General features: G+C 30.8%; 1 protein-coding gene across 1 annotated transcript in view; it reads left to right on the plus strand.

Moving 5' to 3' along the window:
• LOC140438956 (trypsin-7-like) overlaps nt 1–22,491 on the plus strand; it is a 71,873-nt gene continuing 49,382 nt past the window's right edge. The window contains exons 1-2 of the mRNA XM_072528594.1: nt 1–216; nt 17,384–17,528. Coding sequence (XP_072384695.1) covers nt 150–216; nt 17,384–17,528 — 212 coding nt within the window. The 5' untranslated portion in view covers nt 1–149. The remainder of the gene's footprint in view (nt 217–17,383; nt 17,529–22,491) is intronic.

The following is a 22,491-nucleotide window of genomic DNA, read 5'->3' on the forward strand; positions in this document are numbered from 1 at the left end:
TATCACCAGCGCTAACAATAAATTCGATTTCGACGCTTATGCACCGCATCTGTATCAAGAAATGAATTTCAGCCCATTAAAGCTAATTTTTTATTTTTTAAAAAGTATAATAGACTAAAAAATTTGGTAGATTCTAAAGTTTTATTATCATGGATATGATCTGGAATATCGTTTTATTGGTTTGTACTTTTTCCCTGAGAAACACCGTTGGTGCAGGTAAGGTAAAAATATTTATTAATATTATTTAGGATGAAAGCGTTAACCATTATGGCATACCTTTTATTGGTTTTATATGGTCGAATAGTTTGAGTTTGTATTCTTTCTAATATTTACATTTATTTTTAATATTCACCTGCTAAGAAGAATTTTACTAAGAAATCTTACTAGGAAGAAAACTAAGAAATTAAAAAAAAAATTCACGTACTTGACTCATTATTGACTTCGAATATTATTGTTGAATGTTTCCTTATCTATTTGTAATTTCCGGATTGTGGCGTTGAAATTCTTTTATTTATACATTCATTGAAATATTCGCCATCTGATGAATCTAAGTTTCCGGCAGTTTTAACGACATCTTGACAGATTCTCAGTTTTATTTCTTTATCGGCAAAGATAAATCAAAATACTTCTAACAGAATTGGTAATTCGAGTTGATTTTCAACGTAATATATTCGCGGTAGGTTATATTCATTTTGTGCGACATAAACGATAGGTGTTGTACTACCGTTTCTGAATCAAAAGTTACGTCCCTGAATTATCCAATGTGTGACGACATATAGAAAGACTATATATACCAGTGTTTAATTAGATTAAGAGCTTTTTGTTTTGTAGTTGTTACCATACCTGTACGTTCTCAATAAATAAATTTTGTTACGAAAATAAATTTTTTAAAAAACCGTTTTCGGCTTTGACTTTCGTAACTGGCGCAGTCATTCGGATTTTTCGAAATTGTACAGTGTTCGTGTTAACCTTGCCGAATTTCGTGTGCAATTTTTCTTTTTAAAGATTAACGGAAAAAATCTACATTTCGGGTATGGTAACAGCCAAACGTCCAGGTCTAGGAACAAACATTGTCCACAACCCTTTGTAGAAGCCAAGACCAGGGAGAAGGAACCAGCATCGTCCAGAATCCTATTGGTGCAGACGGAAGAACAAAAATAGTCTGAAGTCTATAGAAAATGAAAATATTCATGTAAGTGTTTCCTATTTTACCAAAATCCATATTTTTACCTATATATTATATATTTTTTGATTCACTGTGGAGGACATTTTAGATAATTTAGTAAATTTAACTTTTAACGAGATGGCTCAACCTAATTTTCAATTAATTAAATATCAAGCAGATAACATTCCTACTTTTGATGGCAATCCGAAACAATTAAATAGATTTATCAAATCATGCGAAAATTTTTTGAATAATCATAGCAATCGAGATGCAAATAATCCTATAAATGTTTGTCTTTTCGATACTGTTTTAAGTAAGTTAACCGACAGAGCAGCAGACCTTATTGCATCAAGAACAGAACTTGATTCTTGGGCAAAAATTAAAGATTCTCTTATAGTAACATTTTCTGATCAGAGATCAATTGATTGTTTAATACAAGATATAATTTCAATGAAACCAGAAAGAAACGAAAATGCACAAAATTTTGGTTTAAGAATCCAGGATGCTAGAAGCATTCTTTGTTCAAAAATAAATATGTCTAATGACCAGTTAAATGTAAAAATATTAAAAATTCAACAATATGAAGATCTTTGTCTTAAAACTTTTATAAATGGCCTTAATTATCACATGCAGTTAGTAGTCAGATTAAAGAATCCTGATTCAATAGAACAAGCAATGGCTTTCGCTAAAGAAGAAGAAAATTTTATTACTTTTAAAAATCGAAATAATAATACAAGACACTCAAATTTTAATAATTCTCGATCCTATAATAATTCCAATAGAAATTCAAATAATAATTCACAACACTCTTCATTTCCAAATAGAAATAATTTTTCTCGAAATAATAATTTTTCGAATTATAATAATTTTCAAAATCGACATTCTTCCCAAAGTTCTAGTCAATTCAGAAATAATAATTTTTTCAGAAATCCAAATAATAATTTTCAAAATCGTCAAAGTTTTTCGAACAATGGTTTTAATAATAATAATGGTAACCAATTTCAAAGACAATTTCCAAATATACCTAGATATCAGCCATCTATTCATACCCAAAATCAAAGCAGAAATTCAATGCGACCTGAGCCAATGGATACAAGTTCCAATAACTTTAGTTTACGAAGTAATTTTAGAAATGATAGACGTTCTCCAAATCATTTATTTAATCATAAAATAACGAGTAATAATGTAAGAGAAGAAAGATATAATGATAATGATAGAACATATAATAATAATAATTTAAGAAGGTGCAATGAAAACGAAAGAAGAATATATAATGATGAAAATTTTCCAGTCCAAGCCTCAACAAGTACAGCCACATAAATTTTAATGCTATTAAACAATATGATAAATTACCTAAGATAATAATTCCAGAAATTAATGCTACATTTTTAATAGATACAGGATCAGAACAAAGTTTTTTTAGACCTGACCTCGCAAGAGAACTTTTCTCGAAATATATAATTCCTGAGCAATTTGCTGTGCATACTGCACACGCTACTTCAATTCATAATGAAACTATGACCATTCCAATATTCCCTAGTTTTAAAAATCCAAATTGTCATAAATTTTATCTTTTCGATTTCTCTCCTAATTTTGACGGTTTGCTAGGATGCAACTTTTTATCACAAATCAATGCCATTATTGATTTTAAAGATTCAAATCTAAAGACCCCAACCATTTCTCTTCCAATATTTTTAACATCACAAGATCCAACTAAACAAAAATATTTTAAACCTAGTAAAATAATAATACCACCAAGAACTGCTCAAAAAGTTAAAGTCCCAGTTAACAGAAGATCTGGTACAGCGATACTAAATTATACAAAAATCGGAAATGCAGAAATTCCTTCATGTTTAATTGAGATAAATGATCACAACGCTTTTACTATGATAAGTAACCTAGGAGAAACTCCAGCGGAAATTAAATTTACGGAACCTTTTAATGTAGAATATATTCAAGAAGAAAATTTAAATAATATTCAGTCATATCATATTGAGGAGATGGACATAGAAGAAGAAGAAATAGATTATCTACAAAAAGAAAATCTCAAGAAACTTAGACTTAATCATTGTAATAAAGAAGAATACGAAGCTATAAGTAAATTATGTTATGAATATAGAGATATTTTTTATATAGACGGAACGCCCCTTAGTTTTACGAATGAAATAAAGCATAAAATAGATTTAGTTAATGATACTCCGGTTTACACAAGGAATTACAGATATCCGGAAGTTTATAAAAAAGAAGTTAGTAGACAAATAAATGATATGTTAAAAAATGGAATAATACAAGATTCAAACTCGCCTTTTAATTCACCCATCTGGGTAATAGAGAAGAAAATGGATGCAAGTAACCAAAAGAAATATAGAATAGTTATAGATTACCGCAAACTGAATGAAAACACAATAGAAAATAAATTTCCCTTGCCATTAATAGATAATATTCTAGATGGTCTAGGAAGAGCTCAATATTTTACTACTTTAGATTTAGCAAATGGTTTCCACCAGATAGAAATGGAACCAGCCGATGTACCAAAAACAGCATTTTCCACAGAGACAGGACATTATGAATTTTTACGTATGCCGTTTGGATTGAAAAATGCCCCAGCTACTTTTCAAAAAGTTATGAATAATGTATTAAGAGGATATCAGAATGAAATATGCTATATATATTTAGATGATATAATTGTTTTTTCCTCATCATTGCAAGAACATGTTAAAAGACTGAAAGCAATTTTTGAAAGACTAAGAAAATCTAATTTAAAAATACAGCTAGATAAATCAGAATTTTTACGAACAGAAGTGGCATATTTAGGTCATATTATAACAAAAGACGGAGTACGACCAAATCCAGAAAAAATAAATGCAGTCAAAAACTTTCCTATTCCTACTACACAAAAAGAAATAAAGTCATTTTTAGGATTAGCAGGATATTACAGAAGATTTATCCAAAATTTCGCCAAAATAGCTAAACCTTTAACTATGTGTCTAAAGAAACATGCAAAAGTTATACACACTCCAGAATTTAAAAAATCTTTTAATCATCTTAAAGAACTTTTAATTAATGCTCCAATTTTAAAATATCCAGATTTTTCAAAACCATTTATATTAACTACAGACGCTTCAAATATAGCCTTAGGTGCAATTTTGTCACAAGGAAAAGTCCCAAATGATTTACCCGTAGCGTATGCCTCAAGAACTCTTAATCAAACAGAGCAAAAATATTCTACGATAGAAAAGAACTTTTAGCAATTGTATGGGCTTGTAAAACATTTAGACCTTATTTATACGGCAGATCTTTTGAAAATTTATGCGACCATAGACCCCTAATATGGTTATTTAATTTAAAGGAACCCAACTCCAAATTATTACGATGGAGATTAAAATTAGAAGAATTTAACTATACTATAAAATATAAACCCGGTAAAACGAATATTGCCGATTCTTTAAGTCGAATAAATATTAATGCAATTGAAACAGAATCAAATATAAATAATCCCGGTGACATAGATTTTGATATCGACCAATTTTTAGCTGAATTTAATCCAGACATAGTTGATGAAAATGTAATAAATGAAACTTTGCAAATTCTCGATAACAATGAGGTTACAGAAAACCCACAAGTAAATAAAATTATATCAACAGGAAATGAGAACAATGAAAACGTTGAAATGGATACCTCAGACACAGATACAGCCCATAGTGCTGAATCTTCAAATGAAAATAGATTCTCATTGTTGGATGAAATAATAAACAATAAAGCCTATCAACTTATCGTTAAAAGAGCGCCTTTTGCAAATTATTTAAAACGCGAATGCGAGAATTTTGAAGGACATAAAATAATAAGAGCTACTATTTCAGCTGACGAAGAAAGTGTGACACAATTCCTAAAAGAAAATGCGTGCAAAAATACTTTATACATTTATTTCTTATCTCAAGAATTACGACCAATATTTCAGAATGTATGGCGTAAATATTTTACAAAATTAAAATTGATTGAATGTACTAAATTAGTTAACAATGTATTACCAGAAGAAAGAAATCAACTAATAAAATATAAGCACGACGGCAAAACGAATCATCGAGGAATTTCAGAGACTCTTAGAGCTTTAAAAATAAATTACTACTGGAAATCAATGAAAAAAGATATAGAAAAATACATAAACGAATGTGAAATATGCCAAAGATCAAAATATAATAGAAATCCACATAAAGAACCTTTAATATTAACCTACACACCATCCAAGCCTTTTGAAATAATACATATAGGTACTTATAAAGTTGGCAATCAAAGATTTTTAACAATTATAGATAAATTTTCAAAATATGGCCAAGCGTTACCATATTTTGGCACAGCGATATCAGCGTGTCAACAATTAGTACATTTCTTTTCATTTTTTGGAATACCGAAACAAATTGTTGCAGATAGTGGCGGAGAATTCAAAAATGACGTTGTAGACGAATTACTAAAAACGCATCAAATAAAAATACATTTTACTACTCCATATCATCACGAATCTAATTCCCCGGTAGAAAGATTCCATTCTACCTTAACTGAGCACTTAAGATTACTAAAAGAAAAAGATAAAGATGCAGATAATATTTCCATTATGCCTTATGCTCTTATTGCCTATAATAGTACTATACACTCAGCAACTGGCCATACACCTTTCGAATTAGTATCGGGACATACAGACAGTAAAGATCCCATGAGACTTATTCCAGCACAAGCTTATACTCAATATGTTAATGCACATCAAAATAATACTCAAGCTCTATATACAAGTATACAAGAAGAAAATCAAAAACTTAAAGAGAATATAATTGGAAAAAGAAATAAAGATAGAAACTCAAAAGATCCTCGTTTAGGATCACAAGTTTATAGAAAAACAGAAACTCGCGGAGGAAAATTAAGTAGAAAATATAATGGACCTTATATACTTACACAAATATTAGAAAACGGGAAAATAGAAATTGAAAATCCCAAGAATAAAAAGAAAATAATAGTCCACATAAACGAAACTAAAATAATGCCTAATATTTCAGATTTATCGTCGGAATCTTCGGAGCAGTCAACTTTATCAACGCAAGAGACAACTTAGTCAAGTTTGAAGATGTAACTACATATCCAGGACTCCTACCTTTTAGATTAGGTACCTCCAAAATAATTTCTACACACTGGACATTTATACAAATTTACAATTTAACTTCTGTCATACAAGAATTTTATTTATTGAAAAATGAAGCTCAAAGACTACACACAAGTTTCAGAAATCAAACAAGTTATTATCCAGAATTAGAAAACTCATTTATCCCTTTAATTACGTTACAAAGTAAAATAGAAAAACAAATATATCAAATTAATCCACCTTTGTATAAGGAAGAAAAAAGAATAAAAAGAGGACTTCTAAATCCTCTAGGAACAATAATAAAATGTATTACAGGAAATATGGACCAAGAAGACGCACAAAGAATAGAAAACGAAATAAAACAATTAAAAGATAATCAAAGTAACTTAAAAGTAAATTCCCTAAGACAAATATCTTTATTGCAAGATTCTATAAATACTTTTAATAATGCTATAAATAATATTTCACATAATCAATTGATTTTGAAATCAAAAATTGAAGCTATAGAGAATAAATTAGCTTTATTTGAAAAAAGTATGTATACACATATTCAGTCATTTATAGTGATAAATCAAATTACTTTACTTTATCAAACAATTTATGATATTTTTGAAAAAGTAGAAACTGCAATCTCATTTGCCAAAATAAATACCTTGCACAATTCTATAGTAAATCCAATTGAACTTTTAAATGAAATAAAGAAAGCAAAATCTCAGACAAAGTCAAAATTAATGCCTTTTGATTCTACACTAGGAAAAATAATTCAGTATGAGAAAATAATAAATATTAAGAGCTATTCAGTAAATTCTATAATTACATTTGTATTAGAGATTCCATTAGTTGAATCGGAAATATATGATTATTACCAGCTATTCCCTATTCCTATTCCAATGAACAACTCAAATTATCTTATGCATTTACCTTACAAACCTTTCCTCGCACTTAATGAATTTAGCTATATCTACATGGAAGATATATGCACAGAAATAGACTCAGAAGAGTACATATGTAAAGGAAGTAATAGACTAACGATAACCGAAGAAGCCCCTTGTGCAGTCCAATTAATTAATTTCAAGAAAAAGGCATTGTCATGTGAATATTTCGAAGTAAAGATAAAGAAGATAGAATCTACAAGAATCAGCGACGGAAAATGGATAGTTATAGTTCCAGAAGAAGAATTAGCAATTATTGAGTGCCCAAACTCAAAAGAAAATTTACCAATACATGGAAGCTACGGTTTAGAATCAGTTCCTGAATGTACCGTGAAAATCAAGAATGAAGTCTTCCAAACAGAAAAAATTAGTAAAAGTCACTTTGCTCATATAAATCTTCCAAAAGTTATTCCTTCTATTAATATTTTTCAAAATGAAAGTTCAAATTTTTCACCAATAAATCTTAATACAATTAACCTTAGAAAGACTAAAGATATTTTAGAAAAGTTAGAAACACAAAAGTATAATTTAAACAATAATAATTCAATTTATTTTAAGCAAACAAGTTTTTGGACAATCTGTATATATATATAATAATGTGTGACGACATATAGAAAGACTATATATACCAGTGTTTAATTAGATTAAGAGCTTTTTGTTTTGTAGTTGTTACCATACCTGTACGTTCTCAATAAATAAATTTTGTTACGAAAATAAATTTTTTAAAAAACCGTTTTCGGCTTTGACTTTCGTAACTAGGAAGGAGTATGATAAAATATTTCCGATTTTTGACAGTTTTACTACCCAATATGTTAATCTTTGACAAGCTAAAATCTATGTTGTTTTCGTCGAAGACGTCGTCTAATATTTTATGAAGTATCTCTTCCATTTTATTTTGTCCAAGAAAAGTGATGACGTTTTTATGCGATTTGTCTAGTAATTAATCATTAGATATTTCAATTTTAGAATAATCAATAGGTGATTTAGTTTGATACAGTTCGACAAATCTATTGAAATGTTCAGTGATTGCATCTTCATTGATTTCATTTAGCTCTTCGTCAGATTCCGTATTATTCGAAGCTAATATCGAAGCAAATCAACACACCTCTTTCATTAGAGTTTTCACAAACTCTGAAACTAAATTCGCTGATGTACTCTCGAATGGTATTTAGATCGAAGGAGAACAATTAAATTGCTAGATTCCAAGATCCAGCAATTCCGTTCCGGTTCGACTAAAATACTGTTCGAAATGCTGCAAAAGCGGACACCTCAGCAACGAATGCCTCGAAAAATCGATTACCTGTCCATACTGTGGACAACAACACAGGTCTACTACATGCCCCACGATAGATGTTCCCAAATGTCCGAACTGTAACGGAGGTCACCCAGCATTTTCAGAGAAATGCCCACACCAAAGAATCAAATCAAAAGGCTCAAAACAAACAAAATCCAAGCAAATCCCCTCATACGACCTATCCTCGCAAATGAAATCATTAATCCACTTTACATCCATGATCCTCTTCAATGTCGTCCCTAAAAAGAGGAGTGACATAATCCGCTATTTAAATCAAATGTCCAATGCACTGTATGGGTATGCAATATCAACCTCCTGCTACAATTCGGTAAACCAAACCTTCACTTACCTCCGCAGATAGACGCACAATACAACACAAACATTCATTATTCATACAGTGTAGGTAAAACTTTATGGTCGGTATGTATCTTACGTGAGATGGAGTGAGAAACACCTATTTAAAAAGAGAGAGGTATATTAGGTCAGCCCATTATATCGTCGAAATAGCATTAGTGGAACTAAGAAAAGAGGAGAAGTTTAACATTGCCAAACTTATTGGTTTTATTTGACATGTTGTCTTTTTAGCATTTTAACAACATTCTAAGATAATCAAATTTGGGCGAATTGATTTAAATGGCAGCTTACTGTTTTTTATTTTAAATTTGCCACAATGTTTCTTTTCAATAAGTTTAATTTAACATTTTGATTTCCACTTCGGAAATCGTTTTATGTAAATAAAATTTATTAATGTTTCGTATTTTAAGTACGATTTCCAAATTGGAAATCTAAACATCAAAATAAGCTTATTTTAAAGTCACGTTGTGCCTTATTCGCAATAAAAATAATAAATTGAAATATCAAACCACAATAAAAAACCTTCATACGAAATTATTTGGCAACGTGTCATGTCGCGTAGTCAAAGCACCGAATCAAAGTAGAACGCAGGTAACGAACGAGTAGAGGTGGGCATTCTTTTTTATTCGAATCCTGAGAAAACTAATAAATATTTTTGAAAAATTTAAACGCAGAATGAAAGAATACATTATTACTGAGGGCCGAAAGTCTCTGAAAACTTCTATAATGTTTATTTTAATAAGTTACAGGGGCGAAAAAAGAGAAAATTTAGTGTGATTTTGAATTTTAAGTATCTGATTCAAAAAAACTTTTTGTTTATTTCGGCCCTCGGCAATAATGTCACCTTTCATTCTGCGTTTAAATTTTTCAAAAATATTTGTTAGTTTTCTCAGGATTTGAAAAAAATGAATATATTTAAAAAGCATTGGCCTGAAATTTTGCGCCTACGCTCTTAACGCAACTAAACCGATTTTCGTAAACAATAACTATGATTGTTTAACAGTAGTTTCAAGTAAGAGAGTACCTACATAAACAAACATAATGGCTATTATCGTATATGTGTATATTTATTGAAGTGAAAGAAACTAATCAAGGATATATTTATTATAACTTAAAAAATAAATCAAACAATACAAATAGTAAATCGTACTTACATTTACATTACACGTTATTATTAAATCGCGAATCGTCTAAAATGACATTTAAAAACGTAAGTTTTTCTACTTTACTGCTTGTTAACCGTGTTCTTCTTTTATTTAAAATTAAAACCAGATTTTGAACATGTGTTCACATTTACAATACTTTTTGCTAAACCCGATATTAGTAATTGTACTACGTCCGATACTACGGATGTAAGGTTACCGTTTGCTAAAATTTTATTGCAAGATTCTTGAAGGCAGCGTACCATAACAATCACTGAAGTATTTTTGGCCACTCATTGTACTTGTTATTTGTTAAGGCCGAAAAATTTGGGGAAATTAAAAACAAATAATCCAGTCTTCATTATTTAGATTTGGTCCAAGTCTAAGTCTGTATTAACTAATACAAAAGTGGAACGGATTGCCTCTTCTAACTCAGTCATTCTTTTTAACATGTAATAGGTGAAGTTCTACCTAGTTTCCACGTCTTGGATTGGCCGTTTGGGAACTTTGTTATGTTGTAATTGATACTTTAAAAGCCTTTTAAAAGATAAGGTACTTTTTTTAAAATGTGTTTTTTTAGAAACTGAAATTTGAAATTAGTGAAAAATTTCACTAATTTCAAAAGCGATCTTTTCTGAATTATGGTTTCCAGAAAAATGGCAGCAGCCTAATAAAATCGTTTTAAATTCTAAATTTTCGGTTAAATATTGTCCTGTTAATGCGATGTAACTCAGTTACTCCATATGTCCAAAGGTCAGTAGTAATACAGATATTTTCTACTTCTTTAACAACTTGTGATCTAATAATTTGCTCAGTTTTGGTATAACATTCCTGAAGTAATGAGCCTGACGTAATGAACAAGTTTTTCTTGTTGGTGGTTTATATCCAGGAATCCACCCTGCAAACTTTTTAAAAGCTCGTTCTTCAACTATGGAAAACGGATGAAACGAGTCTTTGCATAGGTTTATTAAATCCATATCTATTTGTTTCTTTTGTTCTAAACTAATATTTTTATTAATGGAAGTATCCATCACCTTTTGACGCTTGGGTCGCGGTGGCAGTATGTCAGTACTTGTAGTAGAAGTAGTCGAAACGGACAGAAATGCGTCAGCAGAAGTTTCAATCATTGCAATATTCAGAAAGTGGACCATAAAAGCTGCATATTCTACAAATGCGCATATTTGAAAATAAAATATCATTCTTATACTAGGTAAATAATTTTGACTAAGAAAAATAATTCATAATTGAATATTTAGAATAAATAAATCCTTTGACGAACTATCAATAAAGATTTGAAATCGAAAATGCAGATCAATCGTAAATCGAAACTCATTCATTAATCAGAATCCCTAGTTATAAAAAACAAAAGAAAGAGTTAAGAAGCTGGTTACTTCTATAAAAAAAGAAAAAGAAGATTGTACTAGTGAAAATCAACCAGTACAAGAAAAAGAAACTGATAAAGATGACTTAAGTCCATGGTGTATTTTTGATGAATTTATTAGACATGACTCATCTAAACATACACCTGTATCTAGAGATATAAAAGAAGTCGACATGTATTTGTCTGATGATATTACCCACAAAAAATTTCGACGGTGATTGGAACTGTCCATTACAGTGGTGGAAAAACCATCTCCATGTATATCCTAACTTAACCACTATATTCATAAAATATTGTAGTACCTATGGTAACAAAATCTGTTCATTGTGAACACATGTCCAAAATCTGGTTTAATTTTAAACAAAAGAAGAAACAACAAGAAAAGTGGAAAAACGTATGTTTTTAAATGTCAATTTAGACGATTCGCGATTTAATAATGTGTCATGTAAATGTAAGTACTATTGTTATTGTTTAATTTATTTTTTAAGTTATAATAAATATATCCTTCGTTATTTTCTTTCAATATAATAGCCAATATGTTTTTTGTGTACTAGTTTATTTGAAACTACTGATTAACAATCAACTAGTTACAGTTTACGAAAAACGGTTCCGATAAAAATGTCAACGACCCACCTCTAGTTTCTTAGGATCGGAACCAGAGATCTCAGATCGGAACTAATCGGAACTAATCGAAACTAATCGGAATTAATCGTCTTACTACTGGGCAATGGGCAGCAATAAGAAATGTGGAGGGGAGACCAAGGGGAAATATGATTGTTATCTTTGTCTGTTCGCTGAAAATATGATTTTATATCTGCGTTAGATATCCTGTTAAATTTTACCATACCGACCATAAAGTTTTACCTACACTGTATATACACTTATCATTTACCCACACATACACTTGACGTCCACCCAAGGTCACAAATCATAAACATACAAACACCAAAAAAGAAACAAGCCAACACATAACCAATAACTATACAAACCCGCACAGTCCACCAAATACACCAAACACTAAACAGTATGCACCCCGTACACTCCTTAAGAGTGGTATTCGACAGGGGGAGATTGGTTTTCATGTACTCAAACTACAACCCACGTGTGATGCCTTTATTTGTAGTACAGGCGTCCACTCTCAGAAAATCACCCAGTCCAAACATCATTCACCTGTTGCAAACACTTCCCAGATAAGATATATCTTCTTGACTCAAAACCACTGTAGCTTAGCAAGATCAATACTGAAGACATCAAAATAGCCCATCACAAACTAAATTAATATTCTGAAGAACTCGACAAACTAATCAATCAACCATTCGTCAACAAAAATCTGAGCTGGTTAACGATCTTAACAATAGTCGTCATTGTGACTCTTGTTCTTAACGTCGTATGTAAATGCAGATCCAAGAGAAGATCTTCTTCTTAAGGTGCCTTCTCCATTACTGAAGGTTGGCTATAACTACAGCAAATTACTCTCTATCTTGAGCTGTTCTTAGTATCGAATGTGTGTCCATGCCTGTCCAGTCTCTTACATTCTTTAACCAGGAGCATTTTCTTCTTTCTGGACCTCTTCTCCCTTCCACTTTCCTTTCCATTATAAGTCGTAGGAAGTTGTATTTTTCTCCTCTGTAAATATGTCCTAGATAACTCCTTTTTCTGTTTTTTACAATATTTAGGAGTTCTCTCTCAGTACCCATTCTATTAGCACCTCGTTGTTGGTCACGTGCTTTGTCCAAGAGATTTTCCGCCCTCTCTACCAAGACACCTAGAGACAGCCTTTGCCAGGAATTGGAGGATGATCCTTCCAAGAAGACCCAGTATTAGCCTAAGCGACTTTATAGACGAAGTAGAGCAGATCCAACTGAATACCAACAAACAGGCAGTCTAAAAGTTGCTGCAACGCATCAACTTTCATCTAAAAGAGGGAGCTGTTATATGAATTGTACCAACCAATGTTCCATATCACGACGATTCCCAGGATATCAGGTTTCCACTTCTAACTACCAGAGCTGATAAGGATTCCTGCACACGCAGTACCAGCAGAGTCAGCGGGACCCAAGGTTTTTACACGCTCAAAGTTTTTCGTGATATATATATATATATATATATATATATATATATATATATATATATATATATCACGAAATGATTATATATATGATTATTTTGACCAAAAAATAATTTATAAATAAGTTCGAATTATCGGGTAAAGTGGTCTGTAATGAAAATCTTTCGTTTTTCTAAATTACTCATTATTTCGCCATTTATTTAACAGCTTCTTCAGGAGTAAACTAAAAGAATTTGAACATTACAAAAAACGGCGTATATATATATATATATATATATATATATATATATATATATATATATATATATATATATATTAGAAATGATTATTTTGACCAAAAAATAATTTATAAATAAGTTCGAATTATCGGGTAAAGTGGTCTGTAATGAAAATCTTTCGTTTTTCTAAATTACTCATTATTTCGCCATTTATTTAACAGCTTCTTCAGGAGTAAACTAAAAGAATTTGAACATTACAAAAAACGGCGTACAAATACATTTTAAAACACAGAATTTAAAAGATTTCGCAAAAAATGACATTGAAGTATTTGAAATATTGAATGTCAAGATTAAATTGTCTTAAGCACGTTCGTTACAGCGATACGATAAAAAATTAAAATTATTTCAAATGTAAAAATAAAAATAACAATAAAAGAAAAGTTAGAAGAATAATATTTCTTTGATGAATTATTAAGGTTAGTTGTTATTAAGATGAATGTTGGCTATTTTGAATATTTATAAATTTTGTTCAATATGTTACAATATAATATGTTACTTAACTGTCCAGTGTCCGTTTTATAATTTAAAAGTCGATTAAGTTGTGAGAGAGTACGAGATAAAGCGAGTTCTTAGACATGGCTATTTCACTTCAGTCATAATTATACGGATGACCTCAAAAATATTTTATTTTAATAATTTCTGATGTTAGAATAAATGATTGAATAAATTAAGAGATCTTATAGTAAAAAACATTAATTAGTAGCGATTTTAAATTATAAATCTTTAAGTTTATTAATTAATAAAAATAACTCAACTGAAATATTTGACTAAACTAAAGGTAGGTAAGTTCTGTCCGAAAATAATTATTGTATGTGGAATTGGTGTAATAGTTAGAGACGTGGTCTATTGACAAGAAGATTGGACTGATTCATACCAAGGATAAAATTTTTGTTTTACTCAATCAAAAAATAATAGAAAATATGATACATATTAGGTAACAAGTTTTCGAAAAACTCATTATTTACAATTTATTCTTATTCCAATGTTATAAAATAGAAATACAAAATAATTCAAATTCAATTCCAGTTTTACAGTCTTCAGTTGTGAATGCAAAATAATCCAGTGAAGACTGTTTAATGTCAAATCCATCACTAAAATCTCAGTGTTAATATCAATTCCTTTGTACAGGTAATGATTTTCAAAACAATTGACAACATTGTAATGGATGCGCCCCAAGCTGCCTGCTTTACAGCTAACCAAATCATCAAGCCATCAAATAATAACATATCGAAAAGTGTTTTTGCACAGTAAACAGAAACTTTTTATTGAAAAAACAATTCGGGAAAATGGTTTTGACGGTCGAGGAAAAAGTGCAAATTGTTGGCGTGACTGACATATGAATGGATTATCAGACATGATTAGACAACAATTTGTAAATATGTTTCCAAATAGACCGGCTCCAGCACGATCAACAATTCAGTCTATTATACGTAATTTTTTTACTTATGGATCCGTGTTCGCTCCAAGAGGAGTTCGTAGACGAAGGAAGGTAAATCCAGTTTTGGAACTAAGGGACAGTTTGATTTGTGCAAGTATTGAGCAAAATCCTACCCAATTAACATCTCGTCTCGTAGAACAATATGGAATTTCAAGATATATAGTAGGTAAAATTTTGAAAAGACATGGATACCGTCCCTATAAACTTCATAAATCCAACGAACAATTCCCTGGGGATCAATATATATGTTTAGAATTTTGTCAAGCTGCAATGGAAATGTCACATCAATGTGAACATTTTTTAGAGAACGTTTTGTTTACCGATAAATGTACGTTTTCATTGCATAGCCGTCACAATTCAATGAATGCTCGGTATTGGTCTCGAGGAAATCTTCGCCAGATTTATGTCTCTCGTACCCAACGTCCCCAAAAAGTAAATGTTTGGGGAGGCATAATAGGGAATCATGTCATTGGTCCATTTTTTTATAGACGGTATGTTGACTGGGCGGAAATACTTGGAACTTCTGCAAAATCAAATTGTCCCAGCCCTTCGTAATTTACCAATACCTTTCGATTCCATATGGTTTCAACACGATGGTTGTCCTGCACATAATTCTCGCATCGTCAGTGAATATCCCAGTGCGACTTTTCCTAATCGATTGATTAGTGGCCACGGAGATATTTTTTGGCATGCAAGATCACCTGATCTTGCACCTTGTGATTTTTTTATGTGGGGATATATCAAGTCCAAACTATATAGAATTAAAGACGATAGGCCTAATTCCCTCCAAGAATTAAGAGAAAAGATCTCTGATTCAATGAGAGGTATTAGTCCAGAAACATTAACTAATGTTAGACGAAACTTTTATAATAGATTGGGCTATTGTTCTGCTGCTAATGGAGGCTTATTCGAACATTTTTTGTAAATACATTTCATTAGAATAAAATACGTTTATTTAGAATATTTTTATAGAATTTCTACCTATTATTTTTTGTAAGTACATTTATTTAGAACGTTCTTTTATGTTTGAAGAATTTTTACTTTATTTTCGAAAGTACGACATTGTTTTTTCAATAAGATTTTCATGTTTTACTATAAACACTTCTAATAAAAACTGAAATAAATGTTTAGTGATTTAAAGCAAAACGATATAATACCTATCTGCATAATTTCAAATTTTAATTTTTAAAAAAGTAAAACCTTCATGTGGGATTCGAACCCTGAGCGCCTGCATCAGAACATCGTGCCTTGAACTCTGATCCATAAGACTTTTACGATCCTTTAGTGACAGTTTGGGTTATTGTTCTGCTGCTAATGAAGGCTTATTTGAACATATTGTAAATACGTTTATTTACAATATTTTTTTTTTATTTTTGTAGAATTTTTACTTATTTAAACATTCTTTAAACGTTGTTTTAATTTTAAAGCATTTTTACTTTATTTTCGAAAGTACAACGATACTGTTTTTTCAATAAGATATTTATGTTTAACTTTAAACACTTCTAATACTAGTAACGACTGACATAAATGTTTAGTGATTCAAAGCAAAACAATCTCTCCATAATTTCAAATTATTAGAAAAAAAAAATAAAAAAAAACATTTGGGTTTTGAACTCTAATCGTCTGCGACGTCGGTGTCGCAGTGTCGAATTCTTACCACTAATCCACGAAGGATTATTATTTCGTGACAAGAGTGTATGAAACTCCTCAAATCATAGTAGAAATTATTCTTGGTTAATAATTTAAAACTTTAGATTAAATAATCACTATTAATTAAATTATTTTATTCACATTTTTGCTTTATTGTGGTCAATCAGTTTTTACTTTATGTCACACATACGACGTTACACATAATACTTATGACCGAGGTGATTTAGCTCGAAGCTAACGTCTAAAGGTGTGAGACTATCGATAGTGGTAATGTAATGTAATGTAAATTATAGGTTTCTAATGATTATTTCCCACCTCTACGAGTTTCATCTCTTTTTATTTCACAAGGTAACTGTGTTTTCTATCTCTTACGTTAAAAAGCCGGGTGGTAAGACACTCATCACTGTATACAGTTATTGAGAGAATTGGTCATTGAATTATATTTACAGAATAACTCTTAAATTAGAAGTGTGCTAATAAATATGCAGGCAATACAATGTATATTTATACATGTTGTTTAATTTCTTTTCTTCTAAAAGGATGTTCTTTTCAGGAGTGGATCGAATTTTTAATGGAAAACGGACTTCCATAGTGAATCATCCTTGGATCGTTGTATTACAAGCTGCTTCAAGTCTCAAATGCGGTGGAGCTCTTATAAGTGCAGAATGGGTAATAACAGCGGCACATTGTATTCCGAGGTAAGTGTATTGATGCATTATAATGTGGCATATTTATGAATAATCCGTTAATACCGTTTATAGTAACTACTTTTAATTATACAAATTAAATAACAAACACCAAGTATTAGTACCACCTAAAAAAACAAAAATAAAATGAAAATTAAATCTAAATACATAGATCAAGAATTGTATTAAAATCTTATATCTAAATTAAATTTTTCTTTTAATGAGTATAACTCTCATCCGTCTTTCTGCTATTGCTTTTACAATGTGTTTCATTGTGTGATGTGTTTTAAAAAGATCATCGGACCAGCGCCAGTTTATTTTAATGGGCAGCGTTGGTTCAATGGGACCAGCACAAATATTTAATCGTATCAGGCCGCTGGTTTTAATAAGTGTGTATTTTTCACACTGAAGAGAACAGCAAGGCTTTATACAATAGTTCTTTCATTACAGTTTGAGTGATTTATAAATATAGTGATTTGTGGTCCCGGTCTCAAAATACCCAATATAAAAAAATACACAATGTTATTTATTTGTTAATTTTTTCAAGTAAAAGAACAGATAAAATTATAGGTAAATAATTATGAATTAGTATTAAAAGAAACTTAGCAATTGCAAGACTAGTCAATTATTTTTACTGCTTACTCAGTATTGATATGAATTTGAATGAAACAAGGTAAACATAAAGGAGGCTTATTTGGACAGTCCTAGCAGTAGGTGTCAATTTTTTTCGTCCTGTTGGTGGCGAATTTTCTTCCGTGTTCATCGTTATTTGTTTTATAACATTGTTTACATATTCTACGCGTCTTATGTTTACTTTCACCCTTAAGTTGTTCCAATTCGTGGTGTTTATTGATATTTTTTTGTTGTTATTGATATTTTCGGTGGTTTTTTTTTCCGGTTTTTATAGCGTTCTCCGCCTTCCGGTTCCCAGTTTCCAGCTACGTCGGTCATTCCATTCGCCAGGGTGAAGGTTTCTTTCCGACATTGCCTTCTGAATGCCGCCCAGCCAGGATTGTTTTGGCCTTCCTCTCTTCCTTCTTTCCCTTGGCGTCCATTTTAAAATTTGGTTTGGCAGCGTGTCGTCTTTCATTCTTTTCACATGACCATACCAGATCAGTTGTCTCCTTTGAATTTCGTCAATGATAGTTGACTTGACTCCCATTATATTTCTGATATGGTCATTTTGTATTCTATCAAGCCTTGATTTTCTAGCTGATCTTCTCCAGAAGTCTATTTCCAATGCAAGTAGGCGTCGCTCAAGGGTTTAGTAAGTTGCCATGTTTCGCATCCATAGAGCACTATACTTTTAAAGATGGAGTTACAGAGGAGATGCTTTCTTTGATTTGATAGTTCTTTTGGCCATAGCATCGGGTTTAGGCATCCTATTACCTTTTTTACTTTCACGATTCGTTACTCTATCTCTTTTTCGGTGCGCCCACTCTTATTGATTGTTGTTCCCAAATATATATATTTCTCACAGTTCTTGATTGTTTCATGTTCGTTGACCATTAGATCTTCTACTTCATTCCCGATGCATAAATATTGTGTTTTGTTTCTATTTACGGAGAGGCCCCATTCTTCATACGTTTTAAACAAGCGTCTCGTCATGAATTCTAAATCTTCCTTGTCTGCTGCCACTACTACTTGGTCGTCCGCAAAATGTAGAGTGTACAATGTTGTATCGTCGTCAAGCTGGATGCCCATTCCTGAACATGATCTTCTTCAGTGTTTTAGTGCTTCATTTAAATAGATCTTAAATAGTATTGGAGAGAGGCAGCATCCTTGTCGTAAGCCTTTTGTTACTGGAAATTCTTCTGATAAGGTGTTGTTTAGTTTGAGTTTTGATGATGCTTTATTGTATAATTGTTTGGTTTTTTTTTTCGGTTGTCAAATATTTTACTAAGATATTTTTAAAGTCAGTTATTGTCATAGTGCTTCTTGTAAGGGATTGATGCAGTAAATGTGCATTTACTACAGAAGTTGTGAACAGAAGTTCAATGGCCACCTTGCGTAACCATTTAAGCGATTTTCTCAATAGATTAGAATATGCACCCATTTGATCTGAAAGATCAACAGAACTTTTTCCATGATTATAATCAACTATGGCTTCTGGTTTCATTTTGGTTCCTCTAAACCCTGCTACATCCATCACACTGTCATCGTGTTTTGTTGAAACAAAAACATTTCTGCTATTCCTCCAGTTTAGCATACATACACCCATTTGATTTTGTTCTCCGTATATTTCTCCTACTTTAAGTTTTGCAGTAGCAACTCTCTTTGATAACCTCTTACTATCTTTTCTAACGGTTCAAATAAAATTTGTGTTTGCATCTATCATATTTGTGAGCCAATTTAACACTGCTATACCAGTTGTCAGTGATTACTAGACTTCGGCAAATATGCATATTGCATATTTTGCATATTGTGCATATTTTATGCAAATATTTCATATTTTGGCATATTTGTATAAAAGTTTGCATAAAGTGCATAAAAGTTCAGATTTTTATACTGTATTTGAAAATTTTTAAACATACCAATTTATTTCAATTCTTGTCTAAAATTTTGTAGTCATTTTAATCAAGAAATGATCTAAGTACGTAATCTCTACAGGTACAAAACATTTACAATTTCAAAGAAGATCAATTTAAGTAGCCCTCAACATTCTTAGAAAGTCTCGGTCACTGAGGCATTCAGTTATTGGATAATCGCTAAGGGTTCGCTCATTTGCATTTTATGATCTAATCCCCAAATCTATCTACAATTGATTGTATCTTAACAGCAGGTAAACGGCTAATAGTTTTGTTCCTAATTTAGGGATTTTCCAAAATCTCCCAGTTTATTGAATTAGGTACCTAAACATTTCTAATTTGATGCTCAGATTTGTAAATCATTTTTGTTTTGATATTCAAAGCGTAAACGCTCGTTGTGTGTAACAAAAAGGAAGATTGTGATTTTATAATGCCTAAAACAACCAGGGCTTCAACTTGGATTAAACCTTATAAAGAGCTGTCTATGGATATGGGAAAAATCTACTGTTCAGTCTGTGGCAAAATTGTAAGTATCTAATATTTTTTATTAAATATCTAATATTTCATACATACAGGGTGTTTCCAAATGACACTTACAACGTTTGACTGTAGATACTTCTCGAAAAATTGAACAAAACGATATAGTTAATGAGGGGTCAAACTTATTTACTTTTCGACATACAGGGTGTTAAAATTAAATTCTTTTAGTTAATAACAACAATAACTTTAAAACCAATAAACGTATTTACTTGAAATTTAGTACTCGTAGGTTGTTTTTAAATGAAAAATAGCTTCCTTTAGTGAGAAAAAATTGTCCATGGTACAATACAATGGTGTGTATTTAGAAAAATTTTTCACCTTTACTTTTTTTTATGAAGTCAGCTATTCTAAAACACAATTATTTTTATTGTAATTGAATTAACAAAAAAAAAAAACTTTTGTTGAATTTTAAAATAAGTTATATGATGTACTAATGGTTAGTAACAAAAACTAATTTGTGGATTAATACTGCATTTAAAACACTTAGCGAGTGTTTTTTTTCCAAACCAGTTATTTGATTAACCAAAAACACCTTGTATATTTTTATATTTTAAAGGTTGGGTTAAAGTAAAGGTTTTTATTTTTATTTATAGATAGCATGTGAGAAGAAATTTCAGATAGACCAACATGTGAGAACTGCTTCACACATTGCAAAAAAAAGGAAAAATAGGAGGAAAACATCAAACTTCAATGGCTAAATGTTTCCAATCTACTTCAAAAAAATTAGATGAGCAAGAAACTTTTAATGAAGACTTGTGTCGCGCATTAGTGTCTGCAAACATACCGCTTTCAAAATTAGCAAATGTAAATTTTAGTTCGTTTCAAAAAAAATATTGCAAACTTAATGTTCCAAGTGATCGGTCTCTAAGAAGAAATAATGTGAACGGGCTATACTCGTCGGTGTTAATTAATATTAAGGAAGAAATTGCAGATAATTATTTTTACATATCTGTAGACGAAACCACTGATTCCTCAGGAAAGTATATTGCTCATTTATTGATTGGTGTTCTTAAAGAAGATACCTTACCAAAATCTCATCTTATTTCATGCCAGCAACTTGAGAAAACAAATGCTTTAACAATTTCGCGTTTTATACAAGAAACATTAGCAACTTTTTTTCTTCCGACAACTATTCCTTCTAATAAATTACTGCTTATTTTATCGGATGCTGCTCCTTATATGGTGAAAGCAGGACAAAATTTAAAAATATTTTTCCCAGATTTAATACATGTTACTTGTGTAGCGCATGGATTAAACAGAGTTGCAGAGGAAATACGAAAAAAGTTTCCTCTTGTAAATACCATGATATCCAGTGTCAAAAAAGTATTTCTTAAATCTCCTATAATAATTCAACTTTATAAAGAAATGCTACCTAACATTCCTCTTCCACCACAACCTATTTTAACGCGATGGGGAACATGGTTAGAAGCAGCTAATTTTTATGCAGATCATTTTGTTAAAATAAAGAACATAATTGATACGTTAACAGATGAAAGTTCCCAATCTCTTTTGGATTCTAAACAAACTTTTCAGAGTAACTTGCTTCAACAAGAACTTTCATTTATAAAATCAAATTTTAGTTTTGTTCAAAAAACAATTACTCAGTTAGAATCACCAAAACTGTCATTGTTCGAAAGTACAGCATTAATAAAAGAATTTGCGTCATGTTGTCGGAACGTTAGAGGTAATATTGGAAAAGATATTTTTAAAAAATTTGAAGCTACTATGGAAAAAAATAAAGGTTACCATATTCTTTCTGAAGTAGTGTTCTGAAAGTGTTCTAGCTGGAAATATTTCGGAAACAATTAATTTAGAACCAAATGTTTTGGTTAGTTTGAAAAATGCTCCCGTTACATCAGTTGATGTTGAACGAAGTTTTTCCATATATAAATATATGTACTCAGACA

Source organism: Diabrotica undecimpunctata, chromosome 1 (genome assembly GCF_040954645.1).
Source record: "Diabrotica undecimpunctata isolate CICGRU chromosome 1, icDiaUnde3, whole genome shotgun sequence".
Lineage (NCBI taxonomy): Eukaryota > Metazoa > Arthropoda > Insecta > Coleoptera > Chrysomelidae > Diabrotica > Diabrotica undecimpunctata.